This window comes from Chinchilla lanigera, unplaced genomic scaffold (genome assembly GCF_000276665.1).
Source record: "Chinchilla lanigera isolate Chin_1 unplaced genomic scaffold, ChiLan1.0 scaffold00048, whole genome shotgun sequence".
NCBI classification, from domain to species: domain Eukaryota; kingdom Metazoa; phylum Chordata; class Mammalia; order Rodentia; family Chinchillidae; genus Chinchilla; species Chinchilla lanigera.
In genome coordinates this window covers 4,753,119-4,773,191 of record NW_004955449.1, presented here as the reverse complement: position 1 = coordinate 4,773,191, position 20,073 = coordinate 4,753,119, and the positions used below count along the sequence as shown (strand labels likewise).

The following is a 20,073-nucleotide window of genomic DNA, read 5'->3' as shown; positions in this document are numbered from 1 at the left end:
GGGGGGGACCAGCCCGGCGGGGGCGGCCCGGGCGCGGCGGAGGAGGAGGCCCTGGAGTGGTGCAAGTGCCTGCTGGCCGGCGGCGGCGGCTACGAGGAGTTCTGCGCGGCGGTGCGGGCCTACGACCCCGCGGCGCTGTGCGGCCTGGTGTGGACGGCCAACTTCGTGGCCTACCGCTGCCGGACGTGCGGCATCTCCCCCTGCATGTCGCTGTGCGCCGAGTGCTTCCACCAGGGCGACCACACCGGACACGACTTCAACATGTTCCGCAGCCAGGCCGGGGGCGCCTGCGACTGCGGGGACAGCAACGTGATGCGGGAGAGCGGGTGAGCGGGGCTGTCCCCGGGCGAGGCGACCCCGCGGGGCGGGGACTGCGGGCGCTCCGGCTCCGGCCCAGGCGCGGGGCGCGGGGTGGGCGCCGACCCCCAGCTGTCAAGCGACGCGCGTGGGGGAGGGCGCAGCTGCACGGGGTTGGAGGTGACTGAGCTGTCAGTGCCGGGAGGGCGTGGGGGGAGGGGAGAGCGTGTGCGGGGCGCTGGGCTGTGGATTTTCAGGGGACCTGGGCGGGAGAGTGAGGGGGGGGCAGACCCACTGCGCGTGGTAGGAGGGGGGGCACTGGCGGAGTCTGTGGTGGATCTGTTACTTGTGTACTTGTTGGAGAAGGCTGGAAAGCTGCCTGCTTGGTTCTTGAGAAGACACTTGGGAAGTGATTTGGATTGACTGGGAGCGGGTGGTTTGTGAAATTGAACGGGGCCGAAGGATGACAGAGCTCGGGAGGGGGTCTTGGACCTGCAGGAAAGGACCCTCGGGGGGCAAGGCTTCTGAACTGTCGGGGTGCCTGACCGAGTGAGGAAAGGCGCTCCTGAGCTGAGGGGGGTTGCGAGAGGAGGGGAGGGGAGGGGCCTGCATGAAAAGTGGCTGTTGAGCTGTCAGTGGAGTATTCGGTGTGCCCCAGTGACATCTAGAATTGGGCTATTGAGCAGTCAGTGGTAGAATACCCTTCATACCAGAAGAACAAACAAAACACTGAGCGAATTAGGAATCAAATGTTAGGTCCTCTCCAGATAAGGACACCTAATCACTGCCTAGTATGTGCATCAGGTGTTGGGACTGACAACAGAAGACAACATTCAAAGTTTGCAGTGAGTTAAAAGAGCTGGTACATGTAGCATCCGGGCTTGGGACATGCTGTCAGTGTCAGGAATGTCCTGAGGAAAGCAGAAAGAACTTTGTGAAAAGTGATTTTGGCCGAGCAGTAGTGGAATGGACATTAGAAAATCCAGTTATTCTTTTTATTTTTTATAGTTAATGATAGTTAATTATATGTATATTTAAAGAAATGGGCTCTTTCTTCATCTTGTTGGGGTACTTGTAAGTTGTTGTTCTAAAATATTTTTACTTATTATGTGCAAATAAGGCACCTTGAATATTTAAAATGAATGAAATATTGACTTACCCTTTAGTCTACTAATGCTAGTGTAGAAAGTGATAAATTCCTCAAATAGTCTGGAAGTTACAGGAGGGAGAGGAGGCTTCTGTGTACAGAGAGTAAGAAAATGGCTGTAGAAGGATGGTATTTTGCTAAGAACAATAGTAAATGCAGCTAACATTTGAGATGTGGAAATGTATGCTTGACACTTTTAAAAAAAAGTTTAGCATTTGAAAAATATTGAATAAGATACTTATATAATTTAAAAAGCCTCAATATTACAACAAAAAATACATACTTTAAAGTTTCTCTCTCTGCTCGGTTATTTATTTTCTTAGTGCGGGACAAGCAAGGATAACTGTGTTTCCTAATTTTGTTGTCTTTTTATGTAAAAGATAACATACTTTGCAGTCTTTCGTTTTTCACTTAGATGTCTTTTCACATTAGTGTCCTCATTGTGTTCTGTAAAAGCTGCTGTATGGTATTCATGTCATGAATTTGCAATCGTTAATTTAATAAACATTTTTGATGGCAGTTGAGGTTTCTAGTATAAAATAAAACTGGTTTGCTTATCTTTTTGCACCTGTAAGAATATCAATGCGATAAATTCTTAAAAGTGGGCTTTCTAACCTGTCTTCCATAGGGTTATTACTAAGCAATATATGAGGCCACCTGCTTTCCAACAGCCTTAATAACGGTATTATTAAAACTTTAAACTTTTATCCATTTGTTTGGTTAAGAACAGTTAAATGGAACTGCTTTACATGATTTAGTGCATTTAATCTTCAACAATTTTTGGGTAGCTGCTTTTATTGCCATTGTACAGAAAAGGAAAATCAAGCACAGAATTTAAAAATTTGGTTGAGCTCCAGGTGTAGTTACTCAACGTTTGTAATCTCAGTTACTGAGAGAGGTTGAGGTAGGAAGATCACAAGTTTAAGTCTGGGCAGCGTGGCAAGAATGTGTCTCAAAATACAATAAAAAAGGACTGGAGATGTAGCTCAGCAGGCCTTGGATTCCATCTCTAGCATTGCAAAGTAAGCACCATGCGCCACCCCCAGTAAACAAAAAGCTTACTGAAGATCACACAGGTGGTAAGCTAGGTGTGCTAGCTCTGAGCCCTAACTGCACAACTGCTTCTTTCTTCTAACTCTACTAAATAACACCTGCCCCTTCTTTGATGATTTACTAGGGATCAAACCCAGAACCTTACTCTCAGGTCATCCTGCATGCTAGGCAAGCACTCTACCTCCGAACTACATCCTCAGCCCTGTCAGTGAGTTTCTTTCAGTGCACTCTTGTGGGTTTAGGGCATCCAGGCTGTAAACAGTCCACATCTTAGTTTCATAACATTTGCCTTTACTGAAGTTGCCGTAGATCTCATTTTCTTCCACTGTGGCTGTCCTCTATGAGTTGATACATAGTATTTAATGATTTATTATCACTTTCTGAAATACAGCTATTGCCTTGTATATGCCAGAATTGCCATGTCCAGTTTCATAAGAGGCAAGGGTTGAACAAGAAATGGTGTTGTGGCCATGTGATTATTTTGAAGCTTTTGCAACTCCTTGAGTTGGATAGAATAATTCTGGGCCATACACCTAATCCACTGCCTTAAAGACAGATATTTTAATGTTGGCCAGTAGAACAAAGTAAAATTCTGCCTGTGGAATCTTTTTAGAATTGGAAAGCATTAAGTTATAATGGTGTTCCTGGTAAGCAGACTGTACTATCCTGGCATGTGCAAAATTAATTTAACTTTTCTCAGTTTTTCATATTAAAAACAAATCCCTATAGGTAGCTAAAAACAGAAGATGTTTTTATTTGGGGGTATTCTAAAGGCCATTGAAGTCGTGTCCGTGTCCCCCCCCCCCCTCCCCCGGGTACCAGGAATTGAACTCATGACCTTGGGCTTGCCAGGCAGGCACTGTGCTGCTGAGCTAAATCCCCAGCCCCCAGGGCCATAGAAGTTTTAAATTCCATTAGTTAGTTTCACAGGAGGGAGTCCATTTTTTTTTTTAAATTTTGTGTTTATGCCTGTTTTTATTGATGGAATAATTTTATTCAGTACTAAAAATTGTATGCAAGGCCTTTTTTATACTATGCAAACATCTTAGCACTGACGTAAACCCTCAGCCCTTTAGCTGTATTCTTAGTAAAAGAAGAAATCTTGCTGTTGCTTAATCTTTTTCATGTGTCTGACTGTTGTGATAAGGTATTATATGATTGGAGATGGCCCATTACAACTGTATTAGTATTTAATTTTCAAACTTGAAGTTATAGAAATATGGTGAGATTGAGTTATTTAGTAGTAGTATTGGTATAATCAATGTGATGATATTAGTAGATACATTACAGAAAGAAAACAATTGAGGATTCATTTGTGAGATGAAGTCATTAAGGTTATGGAAACTATGATTATGTATAACAACATAGTTTTTTTTGGGGAGGGGATCCAACCCAGGCCTCACACATACTAGACAAGGGCTCTCCCACTGAACTATGCTTCCAGTGATAATATAGTTTTGATGCTAGTGAGTACAATCATTGTTACAAATGGTTGATACGTGGATAAACTAAAAACAAAATGGGGGGCTGGGGATTTAGCTCAGCAGCAAAGCGCCTGCCTGGCAAGCACAAGGTTGTGAGTTCGGTTCCCGGTACCGGAGAAAAACCAAAAAAAAAAAAATAAAAACAAAATGAAGCAAAGCAAAATAAAACAATGTGATGGAAAATGTAATGTCTGAGTCGCTGGGTTTGGGCTCTTATGGGATAATAATCATAATTGAGATTTTACTTTATTTTATTTTTTTGTCTTTCTGAGACAGGGTCTCGCTATGCAGTTTAGGCTGGCCTTGAACTCACTTTGTAGCCCAAGCTGGTCTCGAACTCAATGGTCTTCCTGCCTCAGCCTCCCAAGTGCTGGGATTACAGGCGTGCACCACCACCCTGGGCTAGAATTGAGACTTTAAACATTTAGTTTCAAGTTTGACGCAGAGCTTCACTGTTTTCATACTCTCCAGTATAAAAGATTTTGTTTTGTTTCCTTGCAAATTCTAAGTTGCCTAAGATATAGGGACTCCAGAGGCCAGTATTATCTCTTGCGTTTGGTAGATGCTCAGGAAATATTGATTGAAATTGGGCTATACCTGAACACTTGCCCTAAGATTACACCACTTTTGTTATTTAGGAGGTAGAATTGATTATTAAACCTACAACAGCTGTTTTTTTCCAGAGTTGTTCAGGGATAATTTTTTGTTTTGATTAAAAATGCATATTGGTTATTATATAAAAATAAATAGGTCAAGTAAAAAGTAAAGGTTCCTTTGTCCATGTTACTCAGAGATTTCTCTTACTTTTTTTTACCTTATTTATGCATTGATGTTAGTTATCTTAGTTTTTTTGTTTTTTTTTCCGGTACCGAGAATCAAACTCACGACCTCGCGCTTGCCAGGCAGGTGCTGTGCTGCTGAGCTAAATCTCCAGCTCCAGTTATCTTAGTTATTATGTTAGTTAGCATCATATTTTGTTGTTGGAGGCTTTTAGGTTTTTTGGTTTGTAATAGTGTTAGAAATGGAAGGTAGTGAGTGGTTATAGTGTCATTCTCTTCAGTATCTTACTCTTTTCCCTTAATATATTTATTGGATACTGTCTCGTGTTAGTGCATATAGAACCATTTCATTTTCTTTTTTAAAAGTACATGGTATTGCACTGCATTTTTTTTTTTTTTTTTTTAATTTGGATCTAGGAGTCAAACTCAGGACCTTGTTCTTGTCAGGCACACACTTGTGCCACTGAGCTATATACCTGGCTCTCCACTGCATTTTCATATTTTGTATTGTACTGTAGTTTATATAGTCAGTTTCTTACCCACACATTTACAGTATTTCCAGCTTGGGGCTGCTGTATCCCTGAACACACTTCATTGTGTGTATGGTGAGCCTATGTGTGAGGATAAACTAGAAGTTAAATCTCAGTTAAAGAAAAGATGTACTTTAAACTTGACAGATCCCTTTAAAGAAATAAATTACACTCTTACTAACAGTGTATGAGTTCTTTCTTTTCATTGTGGCCAGTGTATATGATGTTACCAGTGCTTCCTTTTCTTTCTTCTTTTCTTTTTTTTTTTTTTTTTTAAATAGGGATGTTTTTGTTTTTCTTCACAGAAAACTCAGCATGTGTAGTTACCCAGTGGCAAGTTCTATACCTTTTGCCTTTTTCAGCTTGGCTGTGTGAACCATAGATTTTGGACCCAGATCATTGCCTCCCCAGTCTCAAATCTGTCATTGTAATGGCTCCTGACAGCACTCACCAGTTTAACCAGAGCTCCTTTGTCACCTGAGTTAATCTTTGTGAAGGCAGTGGTGTCACACGTGGATCTGTGGAAGAGATGTTCCAGCCTGGCCTCCTCTTTGATGGTGCAGTAGGAGATTCTATCTTCCAGTGCTGGGCAGGAAGAAAGACAGCTTGCTCAATGGGACCGATGCAGTGTGCAGTTGTCACCAGCGGAACCTTCTTGCTCTTCACCAGGGTGGTGACGATATTAACCCCTGCAAGAAAGACAGGTGGGCTCTTAGGGGCCCACCTTAGAACCCCGTTTGTTGGCAGCTTTCCTCTCCACTCAGGCTGACAGTCTCTGCTTCTGCTCTTCTTTTTCCTCTGGCCTGTACTTGTGGACCAGCTTAGGCAGTTGAGTAGCTGTTTGACAATTCAGGAGTGGGTGGACTGGTTAATTGCTGGAGGCCCTTTGCTGCTGCAGCTAGATATAGCGGGACCATTTGACAAGAGAGGTGAGGTCCCTTTTGGGCTGGATATCCTGTCTGGTGCTTAAAATGGTTAGGCCTTTCCTCAAACATGGTTTACCACTTTCTTAGCTTCCTGCTTTTTTTGTGACAGCAGCAGAAGAGGCTTCCTTTCTCTTTGCCTTCTTCTCTTTAGCATCTTGGATGTCTGGAGAATGTCTGCTTTCTGTTAATCTCGTAAGTGAAATGTGGTATTTTGTTTTATCTATTGCACCCCACTTCCTCATAGACTGGAGTATTATGAAGCAAATAGTAGGTATCATAATTTAATTTATAAATATTTAAGTGTATATTTCATTAAAGAGATGTGAACTCTACATTAACATAAAACAACTTGGATGAGTGAATAAACAAAATGGATCACACACTAAATGCATATAATTATATGTATATGTATATATTTGTATGGATAACATGTGAAATTTTCTTCCCTATGAACCTGAGATTTTTCTCTATAGTTACATACATCTAACTTACAACTCACAATTCAAAAAAAAGAAACTCAACACTTCTGATGGTGAGCCTGGGGGAAGAAGCGTTGGATCAATTTTACCTTGCTTTTTCTGTGTTCATTGTACTTTTTTCAACCTTAATTTACCAGAAATAGTGTGGACATAAGTTTCTACAGTTGCACCTCTAATGCTTTTGTTTGTGACAGTGTGGTTCACCAAAAAAGACATTTGGCAAAATTTTGCTTTTGTTTGCAAACTCTACATTGGGTGACAAACATGACTGTGGCCATCTTTCTTGCTCAAACATAAATGTGGCCATCTTTTCCACAATCCTGGAACAAATTAAGTTCACGAACTGAGGTATTACTGTACTTGCTGGTAGTAATTTCCAGTCATCTTCATTGTGATGAAGTTTACAACATGGCAGTTTGGAAGTCTTGTTAAGTGGTATTTATTTTGTTTTATCTTTTATAAGAATTTAAAAATTCTTCAAAACTATTTTAAATTATGTAACAATTTTAATGTACAGAAAAACAAAAAATAATTCAAAAGATATCTTTGTACTCATCACTGAGATTAATTGATGTTAACCTTTTGCCACGTTTGCTTTTGGGCTGCTTTCAACGAGACAACTAAAGCCCAACTCTTTGTTTCTTTTCCTTTCTCTTTCACTAGGGATTACCATTATCCTGATATATCTGTGCCATGTCTATGCATGTTTTTGTTCTGTACTTTAACTGCATGGAAACAATACATATATAGTTTTTCTTTTTTTGAGACATGGCCTTACTATGCAGTTCAGGCTGGCCTTGAGCTCACTTTGTAGCCCAAGTTGGCCTTGAACTCGCAAGGATCCTCCTGCTTCAGCCTCCTGAGTGCTGGGATTACAGGTGTGTGCCACCACGCCCGGCTACATATATAGTTTTATATTGTATGACTTTTTTTTTTTTTGCAATTTACCTTTTTTCACTTAACATGTTGCTAACAGATAAATTCATTAATTTATAGCTACTTTTAAATATACAGTATTATGGATGAACCATAGTCTCTTTGCTGAACAATTTAAATTCCTTACATTTTTTATTGCTTCCAAAGGGCTACTGTCAGTATCTTTGCATATGTCTTCTTGTACAGAAAGATTAGAATTTCTTTAGGGTAGACTCCTAGGAGAGGAATTGCTGGGGTATAGAGTGTTCTATTCTGTAGTATTACTGAATAGTTGTTAATTGCATGCCAGTGGTTGACACAGTGTACTGTCAATTTTGTTGCTATCTGGAATCTGATTTCCATTTTTTCTCTCAAAAGTTGGTGTTCTGTATATAAATTTCTAATTTTTTGCCAACCTATTATCTATAAAACACATTTAAAACTTTTTCTGTTAGTAAGAGTTTTTTATGTGTTTTGGGGACAGCTGGGCTTCTTCCTTTGTGGAATCCTCTACTTAGGTTAGTTCTTGTGAGAATGAGTTGTTATAAAAAGAGCAAACTGGACCCCTCTGGCTCTGTCTTGCCATGTGATCTCTTTGCATATACTTCTGCCATTCTTATCCCATCTGTCAGAGGCTGAACAGATGGGCTGCCTGATTTTGGACCTTCAGCCTTCAAAACTGTGATCCAAATAAATCACTTTTCTTTATAAAATTCTAGCTTTAGGAACTTTGTTATAGCAACAGAAAATGAACTGGTGTTATAAAAAATTTTAAAAATGTTTTCCTTTTTGCAGTTTGTATTATTTATATCATTTTAAAAGAAGTCTTCACTTGTATTTAGAAAAATAACTGTACATGACTTCTAAAAGATTTTTAAGGTTTTAAATGGCATATTTAGATCTTTAATTAATCTGGAATATATAGTTACATATAGCATGAGATTGAAATCTAATTTTATCATTTTCAGTATGAAGATATAGTTATTCTAGCACCATTTAGTGAACACTTTCATCAATCTATAGTGCCTTGTCACATGGCAGCTTCCTGTGTGTGTCCTAAGCTCTGTTGTGTTGATGTGTCTTTTGCAACAATATCATACTATTGTAATTATTTTAACATTAAAAGAAATCTTGATGTGGCAGAATTTCCATATTATGACTCTTGAAAAGGATTGTGATTACTTTTGGTCCCTGACTCTTTCATTTGGATTCCAGAGGCAGCTTGTGAGATTCTGTGGAAAACAACTGTTAGATACTGACTGGAATCACATTAAATTTGAGGACCTTGCCAAAGGTGGCATAGGCAGTAATATTCACCGTAACACTGAAGTAGGGAAAAATTTAACACAGTGAGATTAGTGAACTGTGGTTGGGTTGTAGAATTGAATACAGAGTGTATAAGTTGCCATCTGTGTTAGTCCGTTTATATTGCTATTACAAAATACTCGAGACTGAGTATTTATAATAAACAGAATTTATTTCTTACAGTCTAAAGGCTGTGAAGCCCAAGATCAGGGTACTGGCATTTGATATCCGGTGAGGATCTTCTTGCTGCACCCTCACATAGCAGAATGGATGGAATGGGCAAAGGAGGCCTAAATTAGTTCCTCTAGCCTTTTTAAAAGGCAGAGCTGTCATGACTTAGCTACTTTCCTAAAGGCCATACCTCTTCATACCACCACAAAGGGAATTAAGTTTCCACATGAATTTTGGAGGCAATACACATTCACACCATAGCATTTCACTGTAGCTTTGTGAGACTTACGTGCTGCTCACATACAGAATAAATGTATTCAGTGCCAATAGCCTCAACAATGTTAACTTGGCCCAGCACCAACTCAAAAGTCTAAAAGTCCAGATTCTCATCTGGATATCATCTGAATCATGCTTTAATGAGGCTCAAAGGTATGTTCCATCCTTTGGTAAATTCCTCTTGATATGAATCTGTGAAGACAAACAAGTTACGTGCTTCTAACAGCGGAAGGACAGGCAGAACATTTCATTCCTAAAGACAAATGAGAAGGGAAGAGTAACAGGTCCCAAGTCCAAAACTCAGCAAGCAAGCAGCATTAAACCTTAAGGCTAGAGAGTGATGTTTGCCTCCTTGTTTTGCTTTCTGGGGTGGGGGTTGGGTCCCCAAGGCTCTTGGCAGCCTTCCTGCTCCCTTCCCCTCAGCTTTGCAGCGTCTCTTCAGGCCTGGGAGTCAGCTTTCCATGCCCCTCTCTGGCTGGAATTGCCTGTTGCTGGACGGAACCAGCTTTTGGTTTTGCTTTTTCTTTTGTTTGTTTTTTTGTTTTTTCCCCCTGCCGGTACTGGGAATCAAACTCATGACCTTGCGCTTGCCAGGCAGGCGCTGTGCCGCTGAGCTAAATCCCCAGCCCGGTTTTGGTTTTTCTGTTGGTTTTATATTAATTAATTAATTAGTTTAGTATTGAGGTTGGTCCAGGGGCCTTCACACTGAGCTCCATCCCCAGCCCTCATTTTTTGAGACGGGGTCACTAAGTTGCCAAGATGGGGTTTGGACTTAATCTTTCTGCCTCAGCCTTCCAGTGTTCTGGGATTCTAGGTGTGCACCATCATGCCCAGCAGTTTTTTTTTTTTTTTTTTTTTGGTTTTTCTCCGGTACCGGGAACCGAACTCACAACCTTGCGCTTGCCAGGCAGGCACTTTGCTGCCCATGCTTACACATCTGACCATGTATATTGTAAATTTGATACTTTTTTTTTCTTTTTTTTTTTTTTTTTTTTTTTTTTTTTTTTTTTTCCTGTTCTCAGTTTCTTGATAGCTCTTCATTATTTTCTTTCCTCTCTTTGCTTTGGGTTTAATTTTCTTAATTCTGATTTCTGAAGGTGGCAGCTTTGATCATTGATCTGTGGTTTTCTAAGAAGTTCTAATGGTACAGATTTTCTTCAAAGCATAAGTTTTGAGACAGTTCATAATTTTAAAGCTTTTACTTTTATTCCATTCTGAATATTTTCTGTTATTTCTTCTGTGGCTCTTTGGTTATTTAGAAGTTTTGAGGTTTTTTTTTTTTTTTTTTTTTTTTTTTTTTTGTCCTTTTGAGATAGGGTCTCACTATGCAGTTCAGGCTGGTCTTGAACTCACTTTGTAGCCCAGGCTGGCCTCGAACTCACAACAATCCTCCTGCCTCAGCCTCCTGAGTACTGGGATTATAGGTATGTGCCATCACACTCAGCTAGAGGCTTTTTTTTATGGTGCTGGAGATCAAATCAAGGGCCTCATACATGCTAGGTAAGTGTTCTAACACTGAGCTACATCCCTAGTCCTTAAATTTTTAATTATTTTCTGTGGATTCTGAGTCTTCAAGTACAGTAGAATTGTGGATTTTTTTACTTTTTCCTTGTACTTGTCAGTTTTTGCTTTTTCTATTTTGAGGCTCTGTGTTAGATGCACATTTAGGAGTATAATGACTTCTTGGTGAATTGATTCCTTTATCATTATGTAATGCACTCCGGTAGTATATCTTGTTCTGAAGTCTACTATTTATTTATTTATGTATGTTTTTGAGATAGGGTTTTCTTATGTAGTTGAGACTGGCCTTGAACTCACTGTGTAGCCTAGGCTGTCTTCAAACTTGTAGCAATCCTGTTGCTTTAGCCTCCTAAGTGCTGGGATTATAGGCAGGGATTGTAGCCTAGGCTGGCTTCAAACTTGTAGCAATCCTCTTGCTTCAACCTCCCAAGTGCTGGGATTATAGGCATGATTATACCACCATGCCCAACCTGAAGTCTACTTTGGTATTAATAAAACCACTCATATTTCTTTTGATTATTGTCAGTATGGTATATGTTTTTAAAAATCCTTTTTCTTTTAAACTGTGTCCTTTTAAAACCCATTTCTTATAAGGTACTGATTTTGTTAAGTCTCTTGTTTTGTCCAACCAATCTGAAAAATTCCGGACAATAGTACCTAGACCAGTGGTGGTGAATCTATGGCGTGCATGCCATGGCTGGTATGCAGAGCCCTCTCTGTTGGCATGCTAGCCAGGTCACCTCAGCATTGCTTCAGCATCACTCTAGCAGCTGAGCATCAGGTAATAGTGCACATAGGGGCCACGCGCATGCTTGGAAAGGAGCAGCAGCAGAGTCAGGCGATGATGTCGAGAGCAGTTCAGGCACTTGGTCTCTAAAAGGTTCGTCACCATTTGTATTGACCTAGACTGTCTGTATTTAGAATGGTTTGTCCAATATGAGTATACCATCTTGTTTTCTCTGATGCCTTTTGTTCTTTGTCTTTTTTCTTTTATGCCTTTTTAAGGATTATTTTTAAGTTTCTGCTATATCTCCTTGTTAATTTATGAGCTATAACTTGTTATTTTATTAATTGTGATACTGAGAAAATGCTTGCTTCCCAGTGCACATAGAAGCCAATACTATGGAAGTGGGCTTTGCAGTAACAAAGACGTTTATGGTAGATCAGTTGATAGGGAGAAAAGAAGCACTTTCAACTCTATCTCCTTGACTGGTTAATAGCAATAGGAATTTAAGTAGCCTGGATAAAAGGACATAGAGGGTTGGTTGGTTATAACCAAGAGTCTTGGTGGAATAATCGGCACCTGGTACACTAGTCCAGGTAGAACTTGTGTGACCTTGTAGTTGGGGAATTTCCATTTGCTCCATCCTAAACTATTGAAGGCATCCCTTCCTTTTATGTACCTGAGCCTTGTTTTCAAATTCTGCTCACCAGAGACTTGGTTCTGCTAAGTGCTCAAGGTCATTTTACGTCAGGTGGTACAGTGCTTTATCCTAATAAACAGCTGCCATAACAGTTTTTAAAAACAGGGAGCTTTGTATTTTATAGCCTAGTTTCACTTACTTTATGGTTTATGATATATGTCTTAACTTACTGCAGTCTAGTTTTACTCATGCTACTTAATGTGTAGTATAGAAACTTAGTAGTTTGCTACTTTTACATACATCATAAACCTCTGAATATGCTATTTTACACCAGTTTAAAAAGATTTAAATAAAAATTCTTGCCCATCAAGTTTGTCTATATAGTACTTTTATTCCTTTGTACTTCAATAGAACAACTATTTCTTTTAAAGGGAAGGACCTACACCTGTTAGAAGTCGTCTTCCCTTATTGCTTTAATGTATAGATTTTTCTAAAAACTTATAATTCCTAGTTTCTTAATTTTAAATTAGGTGTTTTTAGCTTGTTATTTTGATAATTGGCCAGACATTTCTGAGTCAGATAGAATTTGCATGGTGTATCTTTATCCTTTTAACTTAAATATATCTGTATGTTTTATATTTAAGTGCATTTCTTATGGAGAAGATATATTTGGATTTTGCTTTTTTAAGTCCAGTGTGACAGTGGATTTTACTTGGTGTGCTTAGAATAGTCACATTTGTTGTAATCTTGATAGGATTTTATTCACAGCTCCCATCTTGTTAATTTTCTATTTTCTGTTACCTTTTTATATTCTTTTCCCACACAGTAGTTTCAGAGATAGGTCCTTTTGTCCTCGTTTTATGAAAGAAAAAGTTAAGGGTCATAGAGTCTTACATAGTGAGTGGAGCAGTGGGCAGAATAGGACCCAGATTTTCTGAATTGGCACCTGTGCTGAATAAATATTTGAAGTGTGAACCACTCTTTTGCTTATTATAACCATCTGCATGAAGACCTCTTTTCAGAGATGTTCATATTACATGTGATTTTGCCTTCCAAGTTTATTTTTTAAATTGGAGATATATATATAGATAGATAGATAGATAGATATAGATAGATAGCATTCATTGTAGGGAATTTATACCTGTACATGGTATATCTTGCTTCTTTTTTCCTTTTTCCTTTCCTCCCTTTAACTCCTGTTCTCTTCCTTATTTACAAAAGCTTTGTGTTCATTTTTTTTCTTTATTCTCTTTTTCCCTTGTTCCTTTCTTTCACTCTTCTGCCTCCCTTGTTCCCCTTCATATTTGAACATTTTCTTTCCATTTTCTAATATCTGTTACATGGTTTGGTCCTTTACATTTTCAGCTTCTCACACCAGAGAAACAGTGGGTATTTAAACATGTGTGTCCAGTTTATTTCACTTTAAGCATATAGTCTCAAAGTGCAGCTATTTAGCTAGAAATGTCTCAAGCTTCTCCTTTATGGCAGGGTAGTACTCCACTGTATTAAACCCCCCCCACATCTTCTTTATCCATTCTGTGGTTGATGGCTATTTGAACTGTTTACAAGATTTAGCTGTTACAGCCTGGTGTGGTGGCACATGCCTGTAATCCCAGCACTTGGGAGGCTGAGGCAGGAGGATCGTTGTAAGTTCGATATCAGCCTGGGCTACAAATTGAGCTCAAGGCCAGCCTGAACTGCATAGTGAGACTCTGTCTCAAAAAGTGAGAAAAAAAAAGATTTGGCTATTACAAACTGTGCTGCTGAACATGGGTGTGCATTTATCACTGTGTTGTTGCTTTTAATTTTTTCAAGAAGATACAAAGAAGGGGAATAACTGGGTCAAATGGAACCTCCAGTTTTACTTTTTTGAAGCATTCACAGTGGTTGCACCAGTCTATACCCCCACCAACAGTGGAGAAGGGTTCCTTTCTCCCCACAGCAACACCAGCATTTATTATTAGTTGACTTCTTAATAATAGTCATTCTTTCTGGAGTGAGATGGAATCTCAGTGTTGTTTTAATTTGCATTTCTTGAATGGCCACTGATGTTGAATATTTTTTCATATATTATTTGCCATTTCTACTACTTCATCTAAGAAGTGTCTGTTTTCATTTCAGCTGTCCATTTCTGGATTGGGCCTTTAAATTTGGGGGGTCTGATTCTTTTGAGTTCTTTTTATTTTTTTGAGTTCTTTGTATATTCTAGATATTAGTCCTTTGTCTGAGGAACAGCTGGCGAAAATTTTTTCCCACAATGTGGGTTGTCTTTTCACTGTGTTGGTAGTTTCTTTTTTTTCTTTCCGGTGCTGGGAACTGAACTCATGACCTCACGCTTGCCAGGCAGGCACTGTGCCACTGAGCTAAATCCCCAGCCCCTGTTGGGTAGTTTCTTTTGCTGTGCAAATGCTTTGTAATAAGATGAGATTACAGTTATTAGTTCTTTTTGATAGTTCCTGTGTGATCAGGGTTTTGTTCATAAAGTTGTCGCCTATACCATTGTCTTCAAGTGTTCCATTTATTCTATTTCCTAGTACATTGTGTTTTTGTTTTACTATTTACATCTTTGATACATTTTGATATTAATTTTTGAGTAGTGAGAGATATGGGTCTAGTTTTATGTTCATCAGGTGGAAAGCCAGTTTTTCCAGCACCATTTATTAAAGAGGCTATCTTTCTTCCAGTGAAGGTGTTTGGCTCCTTTGTCAAAGATAAAATGATTGAGTGTGTTTGGAATTGTTTTTGCATCTTCTGATCTGATTCATTGATCTTCGGGTCTTTTTATTTGTTATTTTTGGCAGTACCATGCTGTTTTTATCACAGCAGCTTTGTAGTATAACTTCATGTCAGGGATTGTGGTGCCCCCTGCCTTGCCTTTGTTGTCCAGAATTGCTTTTGCTATCCTAGGTCTCTTCTGTTTCCAAATAAATTTTAGGATTGTTTCCTCTAATTCTCTGAGATAATGGTAGTGGTATTTTGATTGGGATTGCAGTAAATCTGTATAACAATTTCGGCAGTATGGCCGTTTTCACTATATTAGTTTTTCCTGTCCTTGAACAAGGGATATCTTTACATTTTCTGATAACCTCTTCAATCTCCTGTTACAGAGTACTGTAGTTTTCAACATAGAAGTCTTTTACTTCCTTTTTTAGATTGATTCCTAGGAACTGTATTTTTTTGGATGCTATTGGAAAATTGTGGTTTCCCTAATTTCCCTCTCAGTGAGTTTGAGTTTGTTATTTGTGTACAGGAATGCTGGTGATTTTTGAGTGTTGACTGTGCTAACTTAATTTGGTTATTAAATCTATAAGTTTTTTTGGTGGAATTTTTGGAGTCTTGTATGTAGAATATCATGCCATTCACAAATAATGACAATTTAACTTCTTCTTTTCCTATCATTATTCCTTTTATTTCTTTCTCTTGTCCAATTGTTCTGGCTAATGTTTCCAGAACTATATTGAATAAGAGTGATGATAGTGGATATCCTTGTCTTGTTCTTGATTTTAGAATGCTTTCTAATTTTTAGTTTTTGTCCCTTTAATATGATGTTGGTTATTGGTTTGTCATAGATGGCTTTTATCAGATTGAGATAAAGATCATCTATCCTAATTTTCTGTAGAGCTTTTTAAAACATGGATGGGTGTTGGACTTTGTCAGATGCTTTTTCTGCATCTACTGAGGTGATCATATGGTTTTTGTCCTTGGCTCTGTTAATGTGGTGTATTGATTTGTGTATGTTGAACTGTCCTTGCATCCCTGGGATGAATCATATTTGAATCATATTTGGTCATGGTATATAATTTTCTTAATTACTTGTTGCATTCTGCTTGCCAGTATCTTATTGAGGATTTTTGCCCAGTAAGATACTGATCTTCATTAGGAAGATTGGCCTTTAGTTCTCTTTTTTGGTTGGATTCTTTTTTTTTGTCTTTTAGAAACGGGGTCTTGCTGTGCAGTTCAAGCTGGCCTTGAGCTCACTTTGTAGCAGGGGCTGGTCGCAAACTCGCAATGATCCTTCTGCCTTAGCCTTCCACATGCTGGGACCTTTTCTGGTTTTGGTACTAGGGCAATGCTTGCTTCCAGGAATAAGTTTGGGAGTATGCTTCCGTTTCAGTTTCATTAAAGAGTTTGAGAAGTAGCAGCATAAAGTCTTCTCTAAATTTCTTGTAGAATTCAGCAGTGAATCTGTCAGAGCCTGGGCATTTCTTTGTGGGTAGACTTTTAATTATTTCTTCAATTTCATTGACTGATAATGGTTTATTTAGAATTTTTATATCTTCTTGATTCAGCTTTGGTAATTCATATGTGTTCTTAGGTAGGAATCTGTTTATTTCTTCTGTGTTTCCATCTTGAGTACAGGTTCTCAAAGCACATACTGATCTGGATTTCTGCAGGATGTGTTGTGATTTTGCCCTTTTCATTCCTAATTGCATGGATTTGAATCTTTTCTTTTGTTTTCTTGTTAAAGACTTGTCAATTTTATTTAATCTTTCAAAGAACCAACTCTTTGATTTGTTGATTCTTTGTATTGTTTCGTTAGTCTCCACTGCATTAATTTCTGCTCTGATCTTTATAATTTCTTCCCTCATAGGAGCTTTGGGCTTGACTTGCTGTTTTTCAGCTTGAGATTCAATCTTAGGTTGTTCATTTGAATTTGCTTTGTTTTTTAATTTTTAAAATTTTAAAATTTCTTTAACTTTTGTCTTTTTTTTATTTATTTTTTTTTAAATTTTTGAGACAAGGTCTCGCTGTGCAGTTCAGGCTGGCCTTGAGTTCACTTTGTAGCCCAGGCTGGCCTCGAACTTGCACCGATCCTCCTGCCTCAGCCTTCCGAGTGCTGGGATTACAGGTGTGCACCACCATGCCTGGCTCTAACTTTTGTCTTTTTGAAGCGGAACTTAAGTCTGGTGCCTTAGACCACTTGGCCATCCTGACACTCAACTTTTGTCCTTTTGAGACAGGGTTTCACTATGCAATTCAGGCTGGCTTTGAACTCAAAAGCGATCTTCCTTCCTCAGCCTCCCGAGCTCTAGAATTACAGGCATGTGCCCTCACGCCCAACTGCTCTGTTTTTTTGATAGAAGAATTTACTGCTATAAATTTCCCTCATAGGACTGCTTTCATTGTGTCCCATAAATTCTGTTGTGTTGTATTGGCGTTATTGTTCAATTGCAGAAATTGTCTAATTTCTTCTTTAATTTCATTTGTGCCCATTGCTTGTTCAGGAGGGTGTTATTTAATTTTCATGTGTTTATGAAATTCTTGTGATTTCTTTAGCCATTGGTTTCCAGTTTCATTTCACTGTGGTCTGATAATATGCATGGGATAACTTCAGTTTCTTTGCATTTACTTAAGCATGTTTTAAGCTAGCATGTGGTCTGTTTTGGAGAATATCCCATGAACAGCTGAGAAGAATGTATTTTGATGTTGTGGGGTGGGACACTGTAGACATGTACTAAGTCCATATGTTCAGAAGTTTGGTTCAGTTCTGACACTTCTTTGTTGATTTTTTTGTCTAGTTGATCTGCTTGACATTGGGGTATTGAAGTCCCCCACTTAGATTGTGTTAGTGCTTATTTGATTTTACATGTCCATTAATACTTGTTTTACATAGTTGGATATGCTTGTATTTGGTGCATATATAGATTGTTATCCCTTCCTATTGGATTGTCCCCTTTAGGAGGATGTAGTGACCTTCTTTGTCTCTCATGATCAGTCTTGGTTTGAAATCCACTTTGTTTGCAAATAGAATAGCTATCTTTGATTTTTTTCCAGGTTCCTGTCCCAGGGAGTATTGTTTTCTATCTCTTGATTTTCAATCTATGATTTTTTTTTTTTTTTTTTTTTTTTGGACTGGGAATTGAACTCATGACCTTGTGCTTGCTAGGCAGGTGCTGTGCTGCTGAGCTATATCCCCAGCATGAATTTCTTTTTGAATTAAGTGTGTTTCTTGTATGCAGCATTATCTTAGTTACTTTTCTCTCATTGCTGAGACAAAATACTTGACACCCAAAGTTTAAAGGGGAAAAGTTTATTTAGCTCACAGTTTGTACAGGTTTCAGTCCATAATTGGCTGGCCCCAAGGCAGGGTGGCACATGGCAGAGGGACAACAGTTTATGGTGGTGGAAGACAGCAAAAACAACAACCAGAGAGTTGAGAGAGAGAGAGTGCAAGCTTCTCTTTGTCCCTTTTATCATATGCAAGTTACCTACCCTAGGGTCAGTATGTAGGGTTTGATGTAGCACTCAAACCCTTAATCCTGTGTTAGACTATGAATCAGTCACAAACTCTTAGGTTCAGCCACCTCTGAAAAAATTCCCCCCCCACCCCATGCCTGCATGAGGCTTTGGGGGGACATCCAGACAAACAATAACATTCCACCCTTGGCCCCTCAGAGATTCATGTACTGTATATTCCTTTATGTGAAAGGCCTTTAGTCCATCTCTAATAGCTCCCAAAGTCCTAACAGTTTTAGCATTGCTGAGAAGTCCAAGTCCCAAGTCTCCTCCGAGATTTAAGGCAGACTCTTAGCTGCAAACCCCGTACAAATGAAAACAAAGTTAAACACTTCTAATATTCAATGGCACGAGATAAACATTTCCATTCCAAAAAACATTCCCATTCTTTTGTATCCATTACAAATGGGAATACAAAGGAATGGGACCAAAGCAAGTCGAAAATCCAGCAGAGCAAATATTAAGTCCTGTAGTTCCATGTGCAGCATCTGAGGCAATCTGTGGCAAGATGTGAACTCCAAAGGGGTTGGGGGCTCTGCCTCTATGGTACTTCTGGTGGTTATAGCTCCCGGCTTCTCTCTTGGGCTCACTTTGTTCCTTTCTTGCAGTTTTCCTTAGATTATCTGCTTTGCTGGATTCTCCAAACTTCTGGGGTCTCCACTGTACCTTTGGCATCACACTTACAGCTTCACACACTGCCCTCTCGGGTACACTGCTTGGCCTCTCAGACATTTTGAAATCTGAGTGGAAGCTTTTCTGAACCCACACCTGTTCCTTTTTTTTTTTTTTTCTCTTTTTGAGACAGGGTCTTTTTCTGTAATTCAGGCTGGTCTTAAACTCACCGTGTAGCCCAGGCTGGCCTCGAACTTAGCCTTCTGAGTGCTTGCATTACAGACACAAATCATAGTAAGCATATTGGATCTTGCTTCTTGTTTTATTTTGCCAGTCTGTTTCTTTTGATTTGTAAATTGAGGCCATTTACCTTGATGGTTACCTTGATATTTATTGACTTATCCTTGCCATGTATTCATGTGTTCATGTATTTTCCTGTTGTCCCCTATCCGCCTTTGTTTAATTACCTGCCTTGTCAGGAGAATTCATTCTTTTGGGGTACATGGAGTGGTAATTATTGTTATCTCTTTCTAGAATATCCTTTAGGGTATTTTGGAGTGTTGGATTGGTGGTCATGAATTTCTTCACGTGTTCTTTGTCATGGAAGTATATTACTTCTTCATCAATTTTAAAAGATAGTTTTGTGGGATACATCAGTCTGGGTGGGAGGTTGCTCTCTTTTAGGGCTTGAAATATTTTACCCCAAGTTCTCCTTGACTTGAGGGTTTGTGTTGAGAAGTCTGCTATGAGTCTGATAAGCTTTTCCTATATATGATTTGTTTCTTTTCTGTAACAACTTTTAATATTCTCTTGTTGTGTTGAATATCTGGAATGTTAACTATTATATGTTTTGGTATAGATTTTTCTTGATCATGGCTAATTGGAGTTCTGTATGTCTCACTTTTTTGTCAGATGTCAGATTCTTTTCCCATACTTGGGAAATTTTCTGTTAGTTCTGTGAATTTTTTTTTTTTTTT

At 39.0% G+C, this 20,073-nt stretch overlaps 1 protein-coding gene across 1 annotated transcript in view; it reads left to right on the top strand.

Annotated features, from left to right (window-relative positions):
* Positions 1–20,073, top strand: part of Ubr3 (ubiquitin protein ligase E3 component n-recognin 3 (putative)) — a 190,361-nt gene that overhangs the window by 283 nt on the left and 170,005 nt on the right. The window contains exon 2 of the mRNA XM_013518691.1: positions 13–326. Coding sequence (XP_013374145.1) covers positions 13–326 — 314 coding nt within the window. The remainder of the gene's footprint in view (positions 1–12; positions 327–20,073) is intronic.